Below are 17,897 nucleotides of genomic sequence, written 5' to 3' on the forward strand. Positions count from 1 at the left end.
CTGCAGTGACTGTCACATAAGTATCATCCACTGTACGTGAAGAACATTGTTCTTTATGTTCAGTGAGTGACTAGTCAAATAGACAAAAAACTGTTATTTTCCTGAAATGAATGAAGTGCAGTATACCTTGAGTCTTTGTTCATTCTTGACTTCTTCAATACAATTGATATTGTCCTTAATCTAGCCTAGAGCTTGTGAGTGATTAAATAAAAATAAATACAATGGTTTTGACAAGGAAAATAGGCAATATAACAAATCCTAGAAACTAACATACTTCGATCAGGATGTGGTTCACATCTCAATTTGAGATATATGGAGATATTCCGGATCGAGCGTGACAGTGATCTGGAAGTGTTGGGCGATTGCTACTATCGAACAGTAACTATCGGGCTATCGTCCCCGATAGTTACTATTGGACAATGGCAATTATTGTTACTGTTAAAATTAAGATTTTTTATTCCAAAAGCTTGAATTTTTGTGTTTTGTGCTGGTTTTATGCTTTTTTTTTTATATGTTTATGGAAGAAAAGACAAAAGATTTATATAAGTTGTCATGTTTTGGGCAATGCATAGTGAGAATTGTCATTGCTCAACAGTGACTAATTCTCCTGACACAAAAGAATAAATAAATAAGCTTGGCACACTGGGCTTCGTGCCCAGTGCATTTTTTCACATTTCATTAAAGTGGATTGCATTGGGACCTAATTTTTGATAGTTGTCACACCCCAAAACCCCGACAAGTGACAAGACATGTATTTTAAGGTTCTCGAAAGTACAACACTCATTGGACAAAACATTGTAAACACAGTTCCTTAAAATACATTAAACCCTTTATTTAAAAACTGAGTTGGATCAGGGATAAAATAAGCTGTGGAAATTAAAATTTTTTTAAATAAAAAGTTTATGACAAAACCAAACCCTTGAGATTACACATTTAAAAGGATGCAACCTCGTAGATAATTGAATTATTAATGAGCCAATCAAAATAAAAAAAATTTAAAATTGAATCCCAAAATAAAAAGAATAACATTAAAATTTTGGTTTCCCTACTGCCACTGCCATGTCCTCCTCACACTGCCTCCTCAATTTAGCACTCTGCAAAACAAATCTCTGCACCGTGAAATGGTGCACTGGGTCACATGAAAAACCTGGTAAGCTATAAACCTTGTATGGGTAAAACCAACTCATGTACAGATGAAATCAATTCAATACAATATTTAGTTATAGCAATAATCATTAAGAATATTATGAGACACTGTACAAATAAATTTCATAGTTAAAAACCTTGGAATTTACGTTCTAAAATCAACCCCCAGGTCATCACACATAAGACAATGACGATCACCAAAATGTATATCACATTCAGCATAATATATATTCGATACTGATAATTAACCATCAACAAACACAACAGTGAGTAATTCATGACACCTCAAATCACATCACAATCCACACATATATATAAGGCGTACCTGAATTTGTTGAGGTAGAATTAGAGTACCTGTATCACCAAGGCACTAACAATCCGACCCCACATGGGTTTATTGAGATTCCAATTTCTCAAATATCATCCGACGACCGATCCAATATGATCAACTACCCTTTCATAAATTGATCATCAGTAAACATTGAACCAATAGCGAAAGTATCCATTTCACTAGTTATATCGCCTAGACTAGGCCTCCCTTAAGGACAATCGACCTAGATTGTTTGTATAACCCCTCTGGAGATTTATGGGATCGAAAGTTCGAAATCCAACTTCATAATGAGTTAAGGACGAACTCAATTCGACGTTATATTTGGAGTTGTTGGGCCAGGTGCTGGGTTCAAGGCCCAAGAAAGAAGTTGGATTTGATGACTCTGTGGGGCCCGAAACCATTGGAGAAGTGGACCAAGGCGTTTGTGAACTCCTTTTCTCAACTCTCTCTCTACTCAGTACTCAACCAAGTCAAGTGACCATTAATCACTAGAGCTCCTCCCGCTTCTTTCTTCTTCATTGCAGTTACAAAGATGAATCTGAGGATGAAGATGTTAACCCCAAGAGCTCCTTCTGGTAATTCTTCTTTTTTTACTCCCTTTCTAAAGCAAATAAGTGGATTCCATTCTTTTCCTGTTGTTAGTCATGCTAGAGATACTGAAATCGGTAAAGGTAAACCCATCCATTTGGAAAATCTGTTCCGAACACGGTACAAATCTGGAACTCTTGGGTTTGATGAAGCATTGGGTTTCTTTAATTCCATGATTCAAATGAAACCCATTCCTATTTGGGGTTTTAATCCTTTGTTTAGCGCACTCTACAAGATGAAGCACTATGCCACTGTTGTTTCGATGTTTAAACAGTTGATGTTGACGGGCTGTGTTCATTTCCATCCCGATGTCTTTACAACGAGTATTTTTCTCAATTGCTTGTGCCGTCTGAATCGGGGGGACTTGGGTTTCTCTGTTTTAGCAATTACTCTTAAGCATGGTCTTCAACCCAATGCTTATTTTCTAAGTACTTTGCTTCATGGGCTTTGCAACTCTAGCTCCCTGGATGCGGCAATGGACTTGTTCCGGAAAATACAAGAGAAGGGATACGCATGTAATGAACTCACTTATGCTACTATGATTAATGGGTTATGCAAAGCAGAGAAAACTTGTAAGGCACTCGAGATGCTCAAGGAGATGCCTGAAAATGGAAGGTTTAAGCCCAAAACAAATTGCTATAATCCAATCATTGACAGCCTTTGTAAAGCAAGACAAATAGATGAGGCGTTGACCATATTTCAAGATATGATCAATAAAAGTGTTGTACCAGATGTCATCACTTACAACTCATTAATTCATGGGTTATGCAACTTGGGTCGTTGGGAAGAAGCCAAAAGATTCATGTTTTGCATGATTGATAGTGGAATTTCACCAGATGTATATACCTATAATGTTCTAATCAGCTCTCTTTGCAAGGAAGAAAGAATTCAAGAAGCACTTGCTCTCTTCGAAAATTTGACTACAAAAGGCATAAAGCCTGATGTTGTCACTTTTAATTCCTTAATTTCTGCTTCGTGCAAGTCTGGTAAGTGGGAAGAAGCTGTGCAGTTATTTCAAGACATGATTGATTGTGGAGCCTTGCCTGATATTGTTACATACAATGCTGTATTGGATGCTTTATGCAAAGAAGGGAAGACATCAGAGGCACTTAATCTTGTGGAAGAAATGATCCATGGAGGTGTAAAGCCAGATCTCTTCACCTACAACTCCTTAATTAATGGTTTGTTCCATTCTGGCCATTGGGGAGAAGCCACTAAGTTATTTAATAGAATGTTGGATGAAGGAATCCCTCCAGATGATGTGACCTTTAACACTCTAATAGATGCTCTTTGCAATGAGAGAAGGACGAAGCAAGCCCTCGCCGCGTTTGAGCTAATGGCTCAAAGAGGTATAAGACCAAGTGTTGTCACTTACAACCGCTTAATCTATGGCATGTGCCTTACAGCTCAATGGGGAGAAGCCACGAGGTTGTTTGATGAAATGGTAGGTCAGGGAATATTTCCTGATACCATAACTTTGACAATACTTTTGGATGCTCTCTGCAAAGAAGCAATGCCAAAAGAGGCTCACAAAGTATTTGAGGCAAAGATTGAATACGGTATGGAGCTTAGCACGATAACTTACAGTATGCTGATTAATAGATATTGTTTGCATGGAAAAATATATAAGGCAAAGAAGGTCTTTGATTTAATGGAGGCTAAGGGACCCGTGCCTGATATTTCTTCCTATAGAACCTTGGTGAATGGATTTGCAAAAATTAAAAGACTAGATGAATCATTAAAACTTGTTAAGGAAATGATCCACAATGGATTGATGCCTGATCTGGAAATGAGAGAAACTTTGAGAGGTTTCCGTCCTAAACGGCATGTTGCATCTGCAGGATAAATCTCTAAGAGAGTGCGTGATGAACTAATTTGAAATTAAGTCTCCTTACAAAGTTTGTTGGTTGTGTTAGACTGGACCAGATTGGATCATGTTAGACTTGAGCATACCTGACCTTGACTCTCACAGATATGGATGACTGCAGATGGCTCAGTAATGGCCTGATCTTAACTCTCACTAATCAAGTCTGTGAAAAGAAGCTTTCAGGTTGTTCGATTAGATGATGGGTAAGGTAATCTTACATCAGGCTCTTTTCAAACAAGTTATGATTGAGAAGCCTCACGAATAGTTGAAATGTCAATTCATCATGGTAATGTGCTTGTACTTTGATTAATGAATATTGTTTGCAAGGCACAATGTATAAGGCAAAGAAAGTATTTGATTTTATGGAGTCATGGTTCGTTGCCCAATATTTTAACCTATATTATATAATGGTTAATAGAAGAGCTGAAGCTATGCAGATCCTTAAGGAAATGATCCAGAAGGGACTGTTTCCTGATTCTGTAACAGGAAACATTCTAAGAGGCTTGGCAAGGATTTCCATGGCATGGGGTTATTAACTGATTACAGTTTTCTTCTCCTTATTGCATGCTAATAGTGTCATGTTAAATCAAGCAACGTAGCAAGGCAAATTCAAATTTGAACAAAAACCAATTCAAAACAACTTTTTGTCATAACAGTATTCAACAAATTCAGAGACAGGCACCACAATATCACATCCTTAATGTTTTAGCCAACTTTGCTATTTAATAGTGTATTTTTGTTGCTCCTAAAGTGGAGATTTTAGAGTGTATAATGGATTTTTTTTTTCTGCTAAAGTGGAGCAAATATTGCATCCCTCAGAAGTTAAAGAAAGTTGGCATGATACAATTTTGCATGGTAGTAATGGTGCAAAGCTGACAAAATGTTGCATCCCTTGGAAGTTAGAGAGGAAATTTTTTATTCATTTGTGTAATTATCTATTAAATCTTGCAGGTGGCGTCCTTCAAGGACACAATTGCTAAGAAAGATGAGGAGATTGAGTGATTGCTGAAGGCCAATAGTAAAGTGGTACACCGTGGCATGAACTCACTAAGATATCGTCTTCCTCTCCCCGAAGACATTCGATTGCAACGCCTCCTCGACAGAGCCAGACAATATCAGGTGGAAAAGGTTCAGGAACTGAGAAGGTGGCTCCTGATATGGACGGTTCCTTCGAGCATAGTGACAAGCATTCTTAAGCAAGTTCTCAGCAGTCAGTAGATGACTTTAGACATCATAAGGATCATTCACATGGATGATGGAGGTGAGGCAAAACATTCTAGAGCGAGTTCTCAGCAGTCTATAGATGACTTTAGACATTATAAGGAACATTTGCCTCAGTCAAGGCATGGAGATGAGGCAAAGCATTTGGAAGCTAGTTCTCAGCAGTCAATGGATGACTTTAGACATCATAAGGAACATTCGCCTTGGTCAAAGCATGGAGGTGAAACAAAGCATTCTGAAGCCAGTTCTCAGCGGTCAATGGATGACTTTAGACATCATAAGGAACATTTGCCTCAGTTAAAGCACGGGGGTGATTCAAGTCAAAATTTTAATGAAGACTTTGAGCTGTTGGGATTTGTTGAAGAAGATTCTGGGGAGAGATTAAGCGACATATCTGATGGTGGTCTTTCAAAGGGAACAGAAACTGATGCTTCAATTTCCAGTGTTGTGGAGTTTACTCTTTTTCCTGAAGTTTCGAGGCCAACAGAAAGCACACAGGCTCGAAATAAAGAAAGCCAAGAAAACACAAGCTGAGAATGGTCAAGGTGAGAAGACACCATCCCACCACACAGTAAAGTGAGTTTCTCATTTTCCTCATCCCCACGTATATTGTAGGTGCCCTTTGTTAGTGAGATCAATAATTAATTGCTGGCTTTTTTTGGTCAATAATTAATATTTGACATCTTTTAAATGATCTGACTGCTGGTTTTTAATTTAAAAGGTTGCTATTTTTTTCCTTTTTAAACTCATTTTTTTCTGATGCACCATTTTTGGTATATTTGTTATTTGGTCAAAGTTTCAAAACTTTAATTGGAATTGAGGGTGTGATTCATTTGGATTGTTGGATTTATTGGACTTTGCTGGTGATTAAACCAGCTTCATTTCTATGAATCTAATGCTTTCGGTTGTTTTTTTATCTGGTTTCAAGGTTTGCACCGCCTAAACTTCCAAAGCCAGCACATGCATAAGTCTGTGGAACCAAAAGCTACTCGGTCATCATTGATTAAAAGTTCCCCAAAGGTTTCACCAAGTATGTATGATGTATCTGAATCCTTCTGTCTACATTTAACAGTTTTATTGTACTGAAGCTTTGACGAGCAATGATTCAATTACTTTTACAGCTACCACATTAATTCTCAGAACCCCTAACCCCTCCCCCCTTCTTTTCCTGCTCTCGACGCCGCCCCTTTTTATCTTTACTCATTCTCGGTTTGCTGTATAATTTATGTCAGGTCCTAAGAAAGCCACTGCTGGCAGCACCTCATCAGCGAAGCCTGCCAAACGATGGCATTAGAAAGGCAGTATTTGGACAGCGATCAATGGAGCTTCGGTTGGCATTGCTGTTAAAAAACTCAGTGTACTACGTATTTTTTAATTCTGCCCCTTCTAGTCTGCTAGTAGTTTCCATTTGTCTCTATATTGAAAATGGCAACTGGAGACTTCAAACTTCACCTTGTAATATATGTACTTATTATTAAGAATCATAGTATAACTTTTGAATATTTTTTTTTGGCTTTTCTTCATTTTGTCCACTATTAAACTTTTCTTTTTTACCTTAACAATTTAGGATTGAATGCATAATCGGATGAGAATAAGCGAATGGCATGTTGTTCCCGCACACCTAATCACCCATTCACCAAATTGTGCAAATGTAGTTTTTGTGTATGATTTCTATATAAAATGGTTCAATTTACAACGATCATTGTTGCCTAGTTTTTAGTACCCATCATCTCACATGTACTTCTATATGATAGTCAGTTGTTACATATATCATATTTATCTTAAAGTTATCTTCATCAAAAACTTGCATGGATGCATGTCGGGGTGTTGCAGTACGTAGTTATATAAAATATATGGTTATATGATTTGTTATATTATTCTGGGTGCATTTGGTAGTACGTAGTTATATGCAAGGAATGAAATTTCGAAAATTTCGGCGAAATTTTATCACATATCCCTTATTTTTCGTAAAATTTTCGACGAAATTTCTGTAATTTTGCCCGAAATTTCGATTATAAAACTGGTATGTTTTTGTAAAATTTCTCCAAATTTCGTTGAAATTTCGCCGAAATTTGGCGAAATTTCGCTATAACTTACCGAAGTCACAAAGCCCAATCTTCACTAACAGTCTAACACTCTAGCAGCAGCCACCAGAGGAAGAGAGGGGAGGAAAGGCGAGCTGGCCTCGTCGCCAAAGGTCGTCGGAGGCGGCAGATCGGAGGGTGATTGAGGAGGGAGGAGAGAGAAGAGATCGGGGAAGGAGAGGATATCGGGGAGGGAGAGGAGGAAGGAGGAAGGAAGAAATCATGGAGGGAAAGGGAGGAGAGAAGACTGCGCAGGTCTGGGAGAGAGAAATGAGGGAAGAGGAAGTCACTGCAAGGTGGAAAAAGTCACGGGCAAGGAGGAAAGGAAGGAAAGAAGAAAAAAGAAAATGAAGGAAAGAAAAGAAAGAAAAGAAAGAAAAAAAAGAAAGAAAAAAACGAAAGAAAAAGAAGGAATTCACGGCCGAAAAAAAACATTTTGGTTAGGCACTACTGCACTAGATAAAGATCATAAGTCTAAGACTAGTCAATGTTATACATTATAGCTTTTTGTTTTTTTATTTTTTGACCAAATACATTATAGCTTTTGACTACACAATAGTAGGCACTCTAGTTTATCATTGACTATTCAAAATATATGTAACTTAAATTATGTTTCTCAATCAAGATGAATGGCACATTCATACTTGTATCTATTTGATCATGCTGTATTTTTTAATAAAAAACAAAAATTACTCATCTTCATGAAGGAAAGAAAAAAAAAAAAAAGGAAAAAGAAAGAAAGAAAAGGCTTTAGGTTTGATTGGGGTTTGGAGCCTTTGGGCAATTGGAAAGAAAAAAAAGAGTTTGAGATTTCGTTTGAGGTTTGGTTTGGCTCTTTTGGAGTTTCTCTTAGTTGTTTTTAAATCCTAAACCCCAATACATTTTTATATAAAAAATAATTAAAGATACCCTAAAAGGCTTAAATTATAATATCTTATATCATATCATAAATAATATAGAGTATATAAGGTTTAGTGCATAGATAATATAGAATATACTAATTTCATTTATTCATTATACTAATTTTATATAACAATATTTACTTCCAGCGCGCATTATATTCATCCTATATCACATGAAATCTATTATATAATTTGATTTCTTCAATATTTTTTATCAATATAGTAGATAATATGTTAAATAAACATATGGTCAAGTTTCATTCAAAATTTTCGTATTTTGATAGCAATTTTCGTCGTTTTTGTCTAATTTTGTCGAAATCGAAATTTTTATCAAAATTTCTGCGAAAATTTCCGTCGAAATTTCCATCAAAAATTTCCTCGAAACCGAAATTTTACTCCTTGGTTATATGATGTACATGCTATTTTGTAGTACGTAGTTATAACTTTCTATTATTTTGTAACTTTCTATTAGTTAGTGTCCGAATATAACTTTCTATTAGTTAGTGTCCGAATCGTTTGGTATCTATTTTAATCATTTAGTTATATTACTGGGTTTTATTTGTTTTTATTTTATTCTTTAGATTTTAGTTTACTTTATTGCAATTTAAATTAGTGCATGTGTATTTAAATTAAGTAGTTGTATTGTTATTTTGTTGGTTTTAAATACAAGAAAAGCCCAAAAGCCCAAAGACGTCAAAGCTCAAAGCCCACGCAGACTTGCGCCCAGCCCAGCCACAACCATGTGGCCGAGCCCTCGGTGAACCAGTCGAGCGCTCGGTGGTCCAAGCCGAGCGCTCGACACCTCTGCACTTTGTCTTCTTCCTTCGTCCTACATTGGGTTTTTACGTCGAAAACTCCTCTAGATGCACAGTTCTACCTCCAACACCTCAAGAAAATGGGCGATGACATGGCACGATCTAGAGCATCAATCATGTCGAATCGGATGGCCCCAGATGCGCCAGCCCATGACGAGAATCCAGTGCGACGCAGAGCATGGGACTCACCGTGTGGATGCGATCCGGACCATTGGCACACAAGCGATGTAGACGACGCTCAATTTGGACCGTCGCTTCCGAGCGACACGTCGTTTGCGCTTGGAACCCAACCCGCTCCGCCGACCCGCTCCGTTTGCAGACACATGGCAACCTGTGCCTCGACCCGTTTTCATCCCCCATACTCGGTTCGTGTTTTTTTACCTATCCCACATAAAAAATACACTAGTTTTTCCCACTTTTTCAAGCTTATAAATAGAGAACCACTCCCTCATTTTCACTTCACACCTTCAACTGAAAACTTTATGATTTTTCCAAAGTTTTCTTGAGACAAACCACTTGTTGGAAGTCTTTTAAGTTTAAAATATATATTTTTTTGGGTTGTCTTCTTGGGTGCCCTTAATGATTTTGCACCTAAGAACATCTCAAACAAATAATTACCCCCTGAAAGCAATTCGAATTCTCACATTACTCCTGATGTTTTTTCGTCTTACTTTACCCTTTAAAACTAATTTTCGTGTATCACTTTACCCCTTGTTTACTATTTTCTTATTTTTACAAATTTTGAAAACTATTTAAAAATAGCTCCGAACTAAGGAAAATACACAAAAAAATTCCTATTGATTCGTCTTGACTAGTACTAATTTACTATGCTGTCAAAATACAAATTTCCCTCCGAGTGTTTTTAAAACATTTGTGGGGTCAAAGTGTCAAGTCTTAAAATTCTAATAGTGTCGGAGGAAAAATTGGTAATTTGACCTCATAGTAAATTAGTACTAGTCAAGACGAGTCCGTAGGAATTTTTTGTATATTTTTCTGAGTCCGGAGCTATTTTTAATTAGTTTTCAAAATTTGTAAAACTAGGACAGGGGTAAAGTGATACACGAAAATTAGTTTCAGGGGATAAAGTGAAACGAAAAAAACATCAGGGGGTAAACCAAATAATAAGCCTTCTGTTTACACACCTTTATTGTATGTTGTAAAACCAAAAATTAAGTTGTAGATAGCTTATTATAGCCTTAGAAACATGTTTTGTAGTTTGAAATTGAAATTAACAAAATAAAAAAACAAAGAATATGAAAAATTTGGAAATTTTTCCAAATAAATTCACAGTTTTCATGTGCCCTACTTTCGGGCCTTATAAATCGAGTTTTTAACCATTCATTTGCATGATCTTTATATGGTTGTAAAGAGGTTTCCAGATAAATTCGCAGTTTTCATATGGCCTACTTTCAAGCCTTATAAATAGAGATTTAACCGTTCATTTTTCATGATCTTTATATGGTTGTAAAAAGGGGATGCAGAGCTTTAAAATATGTATAAGTTTGCATAATTTGGTGAAGGTTTGATAGGTTAAAAGTCGAGTCAAAGTTGAAAAAAAAAAAAAAACTGAAAAAAAAAATTATGGAAAACAGGGGCTGTTTAGAAAAATATGATGAATAGTGATTGGCCAGCGACCCCCACACAGACCGCCAGCAAATGGCAGCCCTTGCGGCTGTTTCTAGAGACTTTTGTCGTCCAATTTTCACCCTCAAAAATCTATTTTTTGATACGAGTCTAATGGTATTAATTTCACGAAAATCCGATACTTATAAATTGAGTGTGAGTTACACTCTCCTTAAAAGGAGAGTGAGATTAAATTAAATTGTGTTAAATTCTATCTAGGCTACAATTTTTTAAAAATTGTTTAGACCGAGCACGTTAGAACAAACCGAGAGAGAACCCTTCAAGGAATTAAGGTAGGTTGTACCCAATGATTGGACTATATAACTATATATATAAAAAAATTGTTCTTTGGTATAATCTTTATGTGATAGATTCTACTTTATTCAATCCAAAGTGTTCTCATTCTTGTCAATTTAATTGTTATGGTTTTTATTTTTCATCATTGTATGATTTACTTGGACATTGTAATTTTTGTTCAATCTTTATTATTGTCTACAAAATTAATTGTGGAATTATATGGTTTGATGTTAATTACTATTTATATTATTAATCATGATATTGAAGATAGATTTGTGGTCTCGGTTATTTAATTTTCATTATTTATTATGGCTTTACATGCATAATCATAAGTGCTTGAGGAAAATGCACGGGTAGACAGTGTGAATAAACGATTTATTGAGACATCAAGGGGAAAGAGGATGTTTGATGATCTCGTGATTATTGGAGACATCAAGAGAAAATGGGATATCCTTGATGGTCTCATAAATTGTGGATGAATAAAACAATTTTTAAATTGAATCCTAAAATAAAAAGAATAACATTAAAATTATGGTTTCCCTACTGCTACTGCCACTGCCACTGCCACGTCCTCCTCACGCCGCCTCCTCAGTTTAGCACTCTGCAAAACAAATCCCTGCACTGTGAAATGGTGCACCGGGTCACATGAAAAACCCAGTAAGCTATGAAGCTCGTATGGATAAAATCAACTCATGTACAAATGAAATAAATTCAATACAATATTCAGTTATAGCAATAACCATCAAGAATATCATGAGACACTGTACAAATAAATTTCATAGTTAAAAACCCTGGAATTTACATCCTAAAATCAACCCCCAAGTCATCACACATAAGACAGTGGCAATCATTAAAATGTATATCACATTCAGCTTAATATTTATTCAATGCTGATAATTAACCATCAACAAACACAATAGTGAGTATTCATGACACCTTAAATCACATCACAATCCACACACATATATAAGGCGTACCTGAATTTGCTGAGGTAGAATCAGAGTACCTGTATCACCAAGGCACTAACATCCCGACCCCAAATGGGTCTATTGAGATTCCAATTTCTCAAATATCATCTGACGACCGATCCAATATGATCAACTACCCTTTCTTAAATCATCAATAAAAATTGAACTGCTAGTGAAAGTATCCATTCCACTAGTTATATCGCCTGGACTAGGCCTCCCCTAAGGACAATCGACCTACTTTGTCTGTATAACCCCTTTGGAGATTAATAATTTCCATTTGTCTCTATATTGAAAATGGCAACTGGAGACTTCAAACTTCACCTTGTAATATATGTACTTATTATTAAGAATCATAGTATAACTTTTGAATATTTTTTTTTGGCTTTTCTTCATTTTGTCCACTATTAAACTTTTCTTTTTTACCTTAACAATTTAGGATTGAATGCATAATCGGATGAGAATAAGCGAATGGCATGTTGTTCCCGCACACCTAATCACCCATTCACCAAATTGTGCAAATGTAGTTTTTGTGTATGATTTCTATATAAAATGGTTCAATTTACAACGATCATTGTTGCCTAGTTTTTAGTACCCATCATCTCACATGTACTTCTATATGATAGTCAGTTGTTACATATATCATATTTATCTTAAAGTTATCTTCATCAAAAACTTGCATGGATGCATGTCGGGGTGTTGCAGTACGTAGTTATATAAGATATATGGTTATATGATTTGTTATATTATTCGGGGTGCATTTGGTAGTACGTAGTTATATGATGTGCTATTTTGTAGTACGTAGTTATAACTTTCTATTATTTTGTAACTTTCTATTAGTTAGTGTCCCAATCATTTGGCATCTATTTTAATCATTTAGTTATATTATTGGGTTTTATTTGTTTTTATTTTATTCTTTAGATTTTAGTTTACTTAATTTATTGCAATTTTAATTTAGTGCATGTGTATTTAAATTAAGTAGTTGTATTGTTATTTTGTTGGTTTTAAATACAAGAAAAGCCCAAAGACGTCAAAGCTTAAAGCCCACGCAGACCTGCGCCCAGCCCAGCCACAGCCATGTGGCCGAGCCCTCGGTGAACCAGTTGAGCGCTCGGTGGTCCAAGCCGAGGGCTCGACACCTCTGCACTTCGTCTTCTTCCTTCGTCCTACATTGGTTTTTAACGTCGAAAACTCCTCTAGATGCACAGTTCCACCTCCAACACATCAAGACATCATCAACCATCATCATCCACTTGTCAAGTGCTTACATACATCATTCCACCAACCGCTCTTGCATTACACAAGCAACGTCACTGTTGACACCTTCACCATCGATCACCATGAAGCCATCAAATTAATGCATGACAAAGCGTGCATAGCAGCCCTATGAGACCTTAGAATTTACCGTATTTTAATTTTTTGGTTTGTTTAAAAAGAATTTGGTTTTATTCTTCGAGTTGACGAATTTTTCTGAAGTCCAAGTGACTAAGGTTAGACCTTAGTGGCGTAGAGCTCATTTGTTTAAGAATAACGACGTTTAGTTCATCGAAATCGGAGTTTGGACGAAGGATTTACAAATTCTCAAAGTTGAATAATTGTTTTAGATTATTATTTGATTTTTCAGAATTTTATTTGGAGAAGTTGGATTTTTCACAAAAATTCTGGAAATCAAAATAATGTTTTGAGGCCATAGATAATTAGTACTCAGTCTCACGAGTCCGTAAGAATTTTGGAAGCTTGGACATATTTTTGGTGATTTATTTAAGTTTAGAGAATTTTGGAAAAATGGAAGAATTTGAAAAGAAAATGGGCGCTGACATGACACGATCTGGAGAGTCGATCACGCCGAATCAGATGGCCCAGATGTGCCAGCCTATAACGAGAATCCAGTGCGACGCAGTGCATGTGACTCACTGTGTGGATGCGATCCGGACCATTGGCACGCAAGCGATGCAGACGGCGCTCAATCCGGATCATCGCTTCCGAGCAACACGTCGTTTGAGCCTGGAACCTAACTTGCTCTGCCTACCCGCTCCCTTTGCAGACACAAGGCGACCTGCGCCTCGATCTGTTTTCATCCCCCATACGCGGTTCGTGTTTTTTACCTATCCCACATAAAAAATACACTAGTTTTTCCCACTTTTTCAAGCCTATAAAAAGAGAACTACTCCCTCATTTTCACTTCACACCTTCAACTGAAAACTTTGTGATTTTCCAAAGTTTTCTTGAGACAAACCACTTGTTTGAAGTCTTTTAAGTTTAAAATATATATTTGTTTGGTTGTCTTCTTGGGTGCCCTTAAGGATTTGCACATAAGAACATCTCAAACAAATAATTACCCCCTGAAAGTAATTCGAATTCTCACATTACCCCTGATGTTTTTTTCGTCTCACTTTACCCTCTAAACTAATTTTCGTGTATCACTTTACTCCCTGTTTACTATTTTCTTATTTTTACAAATTTTGAAAATTATTTAAAAATAGCTCCGAACTAGGGAAAATACATGAAAAAATTCATACCGATTCGTCTTGACTAGTACTAATTTACTATGTGGTCAAAATACAAATTTTCCCTCCGAGTGTTTCAAAAACATTTGTGGGGTCAAAGTGTCAAGTCTTAAAATTCTAATATAGTCGGAGGGAAAATTGGTAATTTGACCTCATAGTAAATTAGTACAAGTCAAGATGAGTTCGTAGGAATTTTCTGTATGTTTTTCTGAATTCGGAGCTATTTTTAATTAATTTTCAAAATTTGTAAAAATAGGATAGGGGTAAAGTGATACACGAAAATTAGTTTCAGTGGATAAAGTGAAACGAAAAAAACATCAAGAGGTAATGTGAGAATTCGAATTACATTCAGTGGATAAACCAAATAATAAGCCTTTTGTTTACACACCTTTATTTTATGTTGTAAAACTAAAAATTAAGTTGTAGATAGCTTTAGAAACATGTTTTGCGGTTTGGAATTGAAATTAAGAAAATGCAAAAACAAAGAATATGAAAAATCTGGAAATTTTTCCAAATAAATTCGCAGTTTTCATATGGCCTTCTTTCGGGCCTTATAAATCGAGTTTTTAACCGTTCATTTTCATGATCTTTATATGGTTGTAAAGAGGTTTTCCAAATAAATTTGCAGTTTTTATATGGCCTACTTTCAAGCCTTATAAATAGAGTTTTAACCATTCATTTTTCATGATCTTTATATGGTTGTAAAGAGGGGATGCAGAACTTTAAAACAAGTATAAATTTGCATAATTTGGTAAAAGTTTGATAGGTTAAAAGTCGAGCCAAAGTTGAGAAAAAAACTGAAAAAAAAAAATTATGAAAAACGGGGGCTATTTTGAAGAAGATGATGAATAGTGATTGGCCAGCGACCCTGCACGGACCATCGCCAAGTGGCAGCCCATGCGGTTGTTTCCAGAGACTTTTGTCGTTCAATTTTCACCCTCAAAACTCTATTTTTCGATACAAGTCTAATGATATTAGTTTCACGAAAATCCGACACTTACAAATTGAGTGTGAGTTACACTTTCCTTAAAAGGAGAGTGAGATTAAATTAAATTGTGTTAAATTATATCTAAGCTATAATTTTTTTAAAAATTGTTTAGACCGAGCACGTGTGAACGAACTGAGAGAGAACTGTTCAAGGAATTAAGGTAGGTTGTACCCAATGGTTGAACTATATAACTATATATATATATATAAAGGGATTAATGTCATTTTGCTCCCCAGACTATTACACATGTATCAGTTTGCTCCACAGACTTCTAATTTGGAAAATTAAGGACCTTGACTTTTTCAATTTTACCAATTAAGGTTATTCCGTCAATTTATACATTTTTCATCTAAAATGTCGAGATGATCAAGCAAAATTTAGCAAGAAATAAAAGAGGAAAAATGATGCATGAGGAAAAAATGATAAGATATAATTGGAAGGGACCATTTTGCCCTCAAAGATTTGGATAAAAAATGTGTAAATTGACAAAAGAACCTCAATTGACAAAATTGAAAAAGTCAGAGTCCTTAATTTTCCAAATTAAAAGTCTGAGGAGCAAACTGATACAAATGTAATAGTCTGGGGAGCAAAATGGTATTAATCCCTATATATAAATTGTTTTCTGGTATAATCTTTATGTGATTTATTCTACTTTATTCAATTCAAAGTGTTCTCATCCTTGTTAGTTTAATTGTTATGGTTATTTTTTTTTCATCATTGTATGATTTTCTTGAACATTGTAATTTTTGTTCGATCTTTATTATTATCTACAAAATTAATTGTGAAATTATATGGTTTGATGCTAATTACTATTTATATTATAAATAAATCATGATATTGAAGATAGATTTGTGCTCACGGTTGTTTAATTTTCATTAATCAAGGCGTTTGTGAAGTCCTTTTCTCAACTCTCTCTCTACTCAGTACTCAACCAAGTCAAGTGACCATTAATCAGTAGAGCTTCTCCTGCCGCTTCTTTCTTCTTCATTGCAGTTACAAAGATGAAGCTGAGGATGAAGATGTTAACCCCAAGAGCTCCTTCTGGTAATTCTTCTTTTTTTACTCCCTTTTTAAAGCAAATAAGTGGATTCCATTCTTTTCCTGTTGTTAATCATGCTAGAGATACCGAAATCGGTAAAGGTGAACCCACCCATTTGGGAAATCTGATCCAAACACGGTGCAAATCTGGAACTCTTGGGTTTGATGAAGCATTGGGTTTCTTTAATTCCATGATTCAAATGAAACCCATTCCCTCTATTTGGGATTTTAATCGTTTGTTTGGCGCACTCTCCAAGATGAAGCAATATGCCACTGTTGTTTCGATGTTTAAACAGTTGATGTTGATGGGCTGTGTTCATTTCCATCCTGATGTCTTTACAACGAGTGTTTTTCTCAATTGCTTGTGCCGTCTGAATCGGGGGGACTTGGGTTTCTCTGTTTTAGCAATTACTCTTAAGCATGGTCTTCAACCCGATGTTTATTTTCTAAATACTTTGCTTCATGGGCTTTGCAACTCTAGCTCCCTGGATGAGGCAATGGACTTGTTCTGGAAAATACAAGAGAAGGGATACGCATGTGATGAACTCACTTATGCTACTATGATTAATGGGTTATGCAAAGCAGAGAAAACTTGTAAGGCACTCGAGATGCTCAAGGAGATGCCTGAAAATGGAAGGTTTAAGCCCAAAACACATTGCTACAATCCAATCATTGACAGCCTTTGTAAAGCAAGACAAATAGATGAGGCGTTGACCATATTTCAAGATATGATCAATAAAAGTGTTGTACCAGATGTCATCACTTACAACTCATTAATTCATGGGCTTTGCAACTCTAGCTCCCTGGATGAGGCAATGGACTTGTTCCGGAAAATACAAGAGAAGGGATACGCATGTAATGAACTCACTTATGCTACTATGATTAATGGGTTATGCAAAGCAGAGAAAACTTGTAAGGCTCTCGAGATGCTCAAGGAGATGCCTGAAAATGGAAGGTTTAAGCCCAAAACAAATTGCTACAATCCAATCATTGACAGCCTTTGTAAAGAAAGACAAATAGATGAGGCGTTGACCATATTTCAAGATATGATCAATAAAAGTGTTGTACCAGATATCATCACTTACACTTCATTGATTCATGGGTTATGCAACTTGGGTCGTTGGGAAGAAGCCAAAAGATTCATGTTTTGCATGATTGATAGTGGAATTTCACCAAATGTATATACCTATAATGTTCTAATCAGCGCTCTTTGCAAGGAAGAAAGAATTCAAGAAGCACTTGCTCTGTTCGAAAATTTGACTACAAAAGGCATAAAGCCTGATGTTGTCACTTTTAATTCCTTAATTTATGCTTCGTGCAAGTCTGGTAAGTGGGAAGAAGCTGTGCAGTTATTTCAAGACATGATTGGTTGTGGAGCCTTGCCTGATATTGTTACATACAATGCGATATTGGATGCTTTATGCAAAGAAGGGAAGACATCAGAGGCACTTAATCTTGTGGAAGAAATGATCCATGGAGGTCTAAAGCCAGATCTCTTCACCTACAACTCCTTAATTAATGGTTT

General features: G+C 35.9%; 2 protein-coding genes and 1 pseudogene across 3 annotated transcripts in view; all 3 read left to right on the top strand.

Moving 5' to 3' along the window:
* Positions 1 to 2,009: 2,009 nt before the first annotated feature.
* On the top strand, positions 2,010 to 4,889 carry LOC147293016 (uncharacterized). Its single transcript, XM_086232410.1, has one exon. The coding sequence runs from the start codon at positions 2,010 to 2,012 to the stop codon at positions 3,909 to 3,911; it is 1,902 nt and encodes a 633-aa protein (XP_086088536.1). The 3' UTR covers positions 3,912 to 4,889.
* Positions 4,890 to 5,150: 261 nt separating this feature from the next.
* Positions 5,151 to 6,655, top strand: LOC147293017 (kinesin-like protein KIN-14J; annotated as a pseudogene). The gene is made up of 3 exons (XR_015120397.1): positions 5,151 to 5,729; positions 6,082 to 6,183; positions 6,386 to 6,655. The product of XR_015120397.1 is annotated as a kinesin-like protein KIN-14J (transcript).
* Positions 6,656 to 16,220: 9,565 nt separating this feature from the next.
* Positions 16,221 to 17,897, top strand: part of LOC147293018 (uncharacterized) — a 28,518-nt gene continuing 26,841 nt past the window's right edge. The window contains exon 1 of the transcript XR_015120170.1: positions 16,221 to 16,378. The gene's annotated coding sequence lies outside the window, so the exon portion shown is untranslated. The remainder of the gene's footprint in view (positions 16,379 to 17,897) is intronic.

This window comes from Dryas octopetala, chromosome 2 (assembly GCF_963921425.1).
Source record: "Dryas octopetala chromosome 2, drDryOcto1.1, whole genome shotgun sequence".
Taxonomy (NCBI): Eukaryota; Viridiplantae; Streptophyta; class Magnoliopsida; order Rosales; family Rosaceae; genus Dryas; species Dryas octopetala.

Coding starts and splice junctions, on each gene's coding strand:
- LOC147293016 (XM_086232410.1), top strand. CDS start 2,010: ATGAATCTGAGGATGAAGATGTTAACCCCAAGAGCTCCTTCTGGTAAT.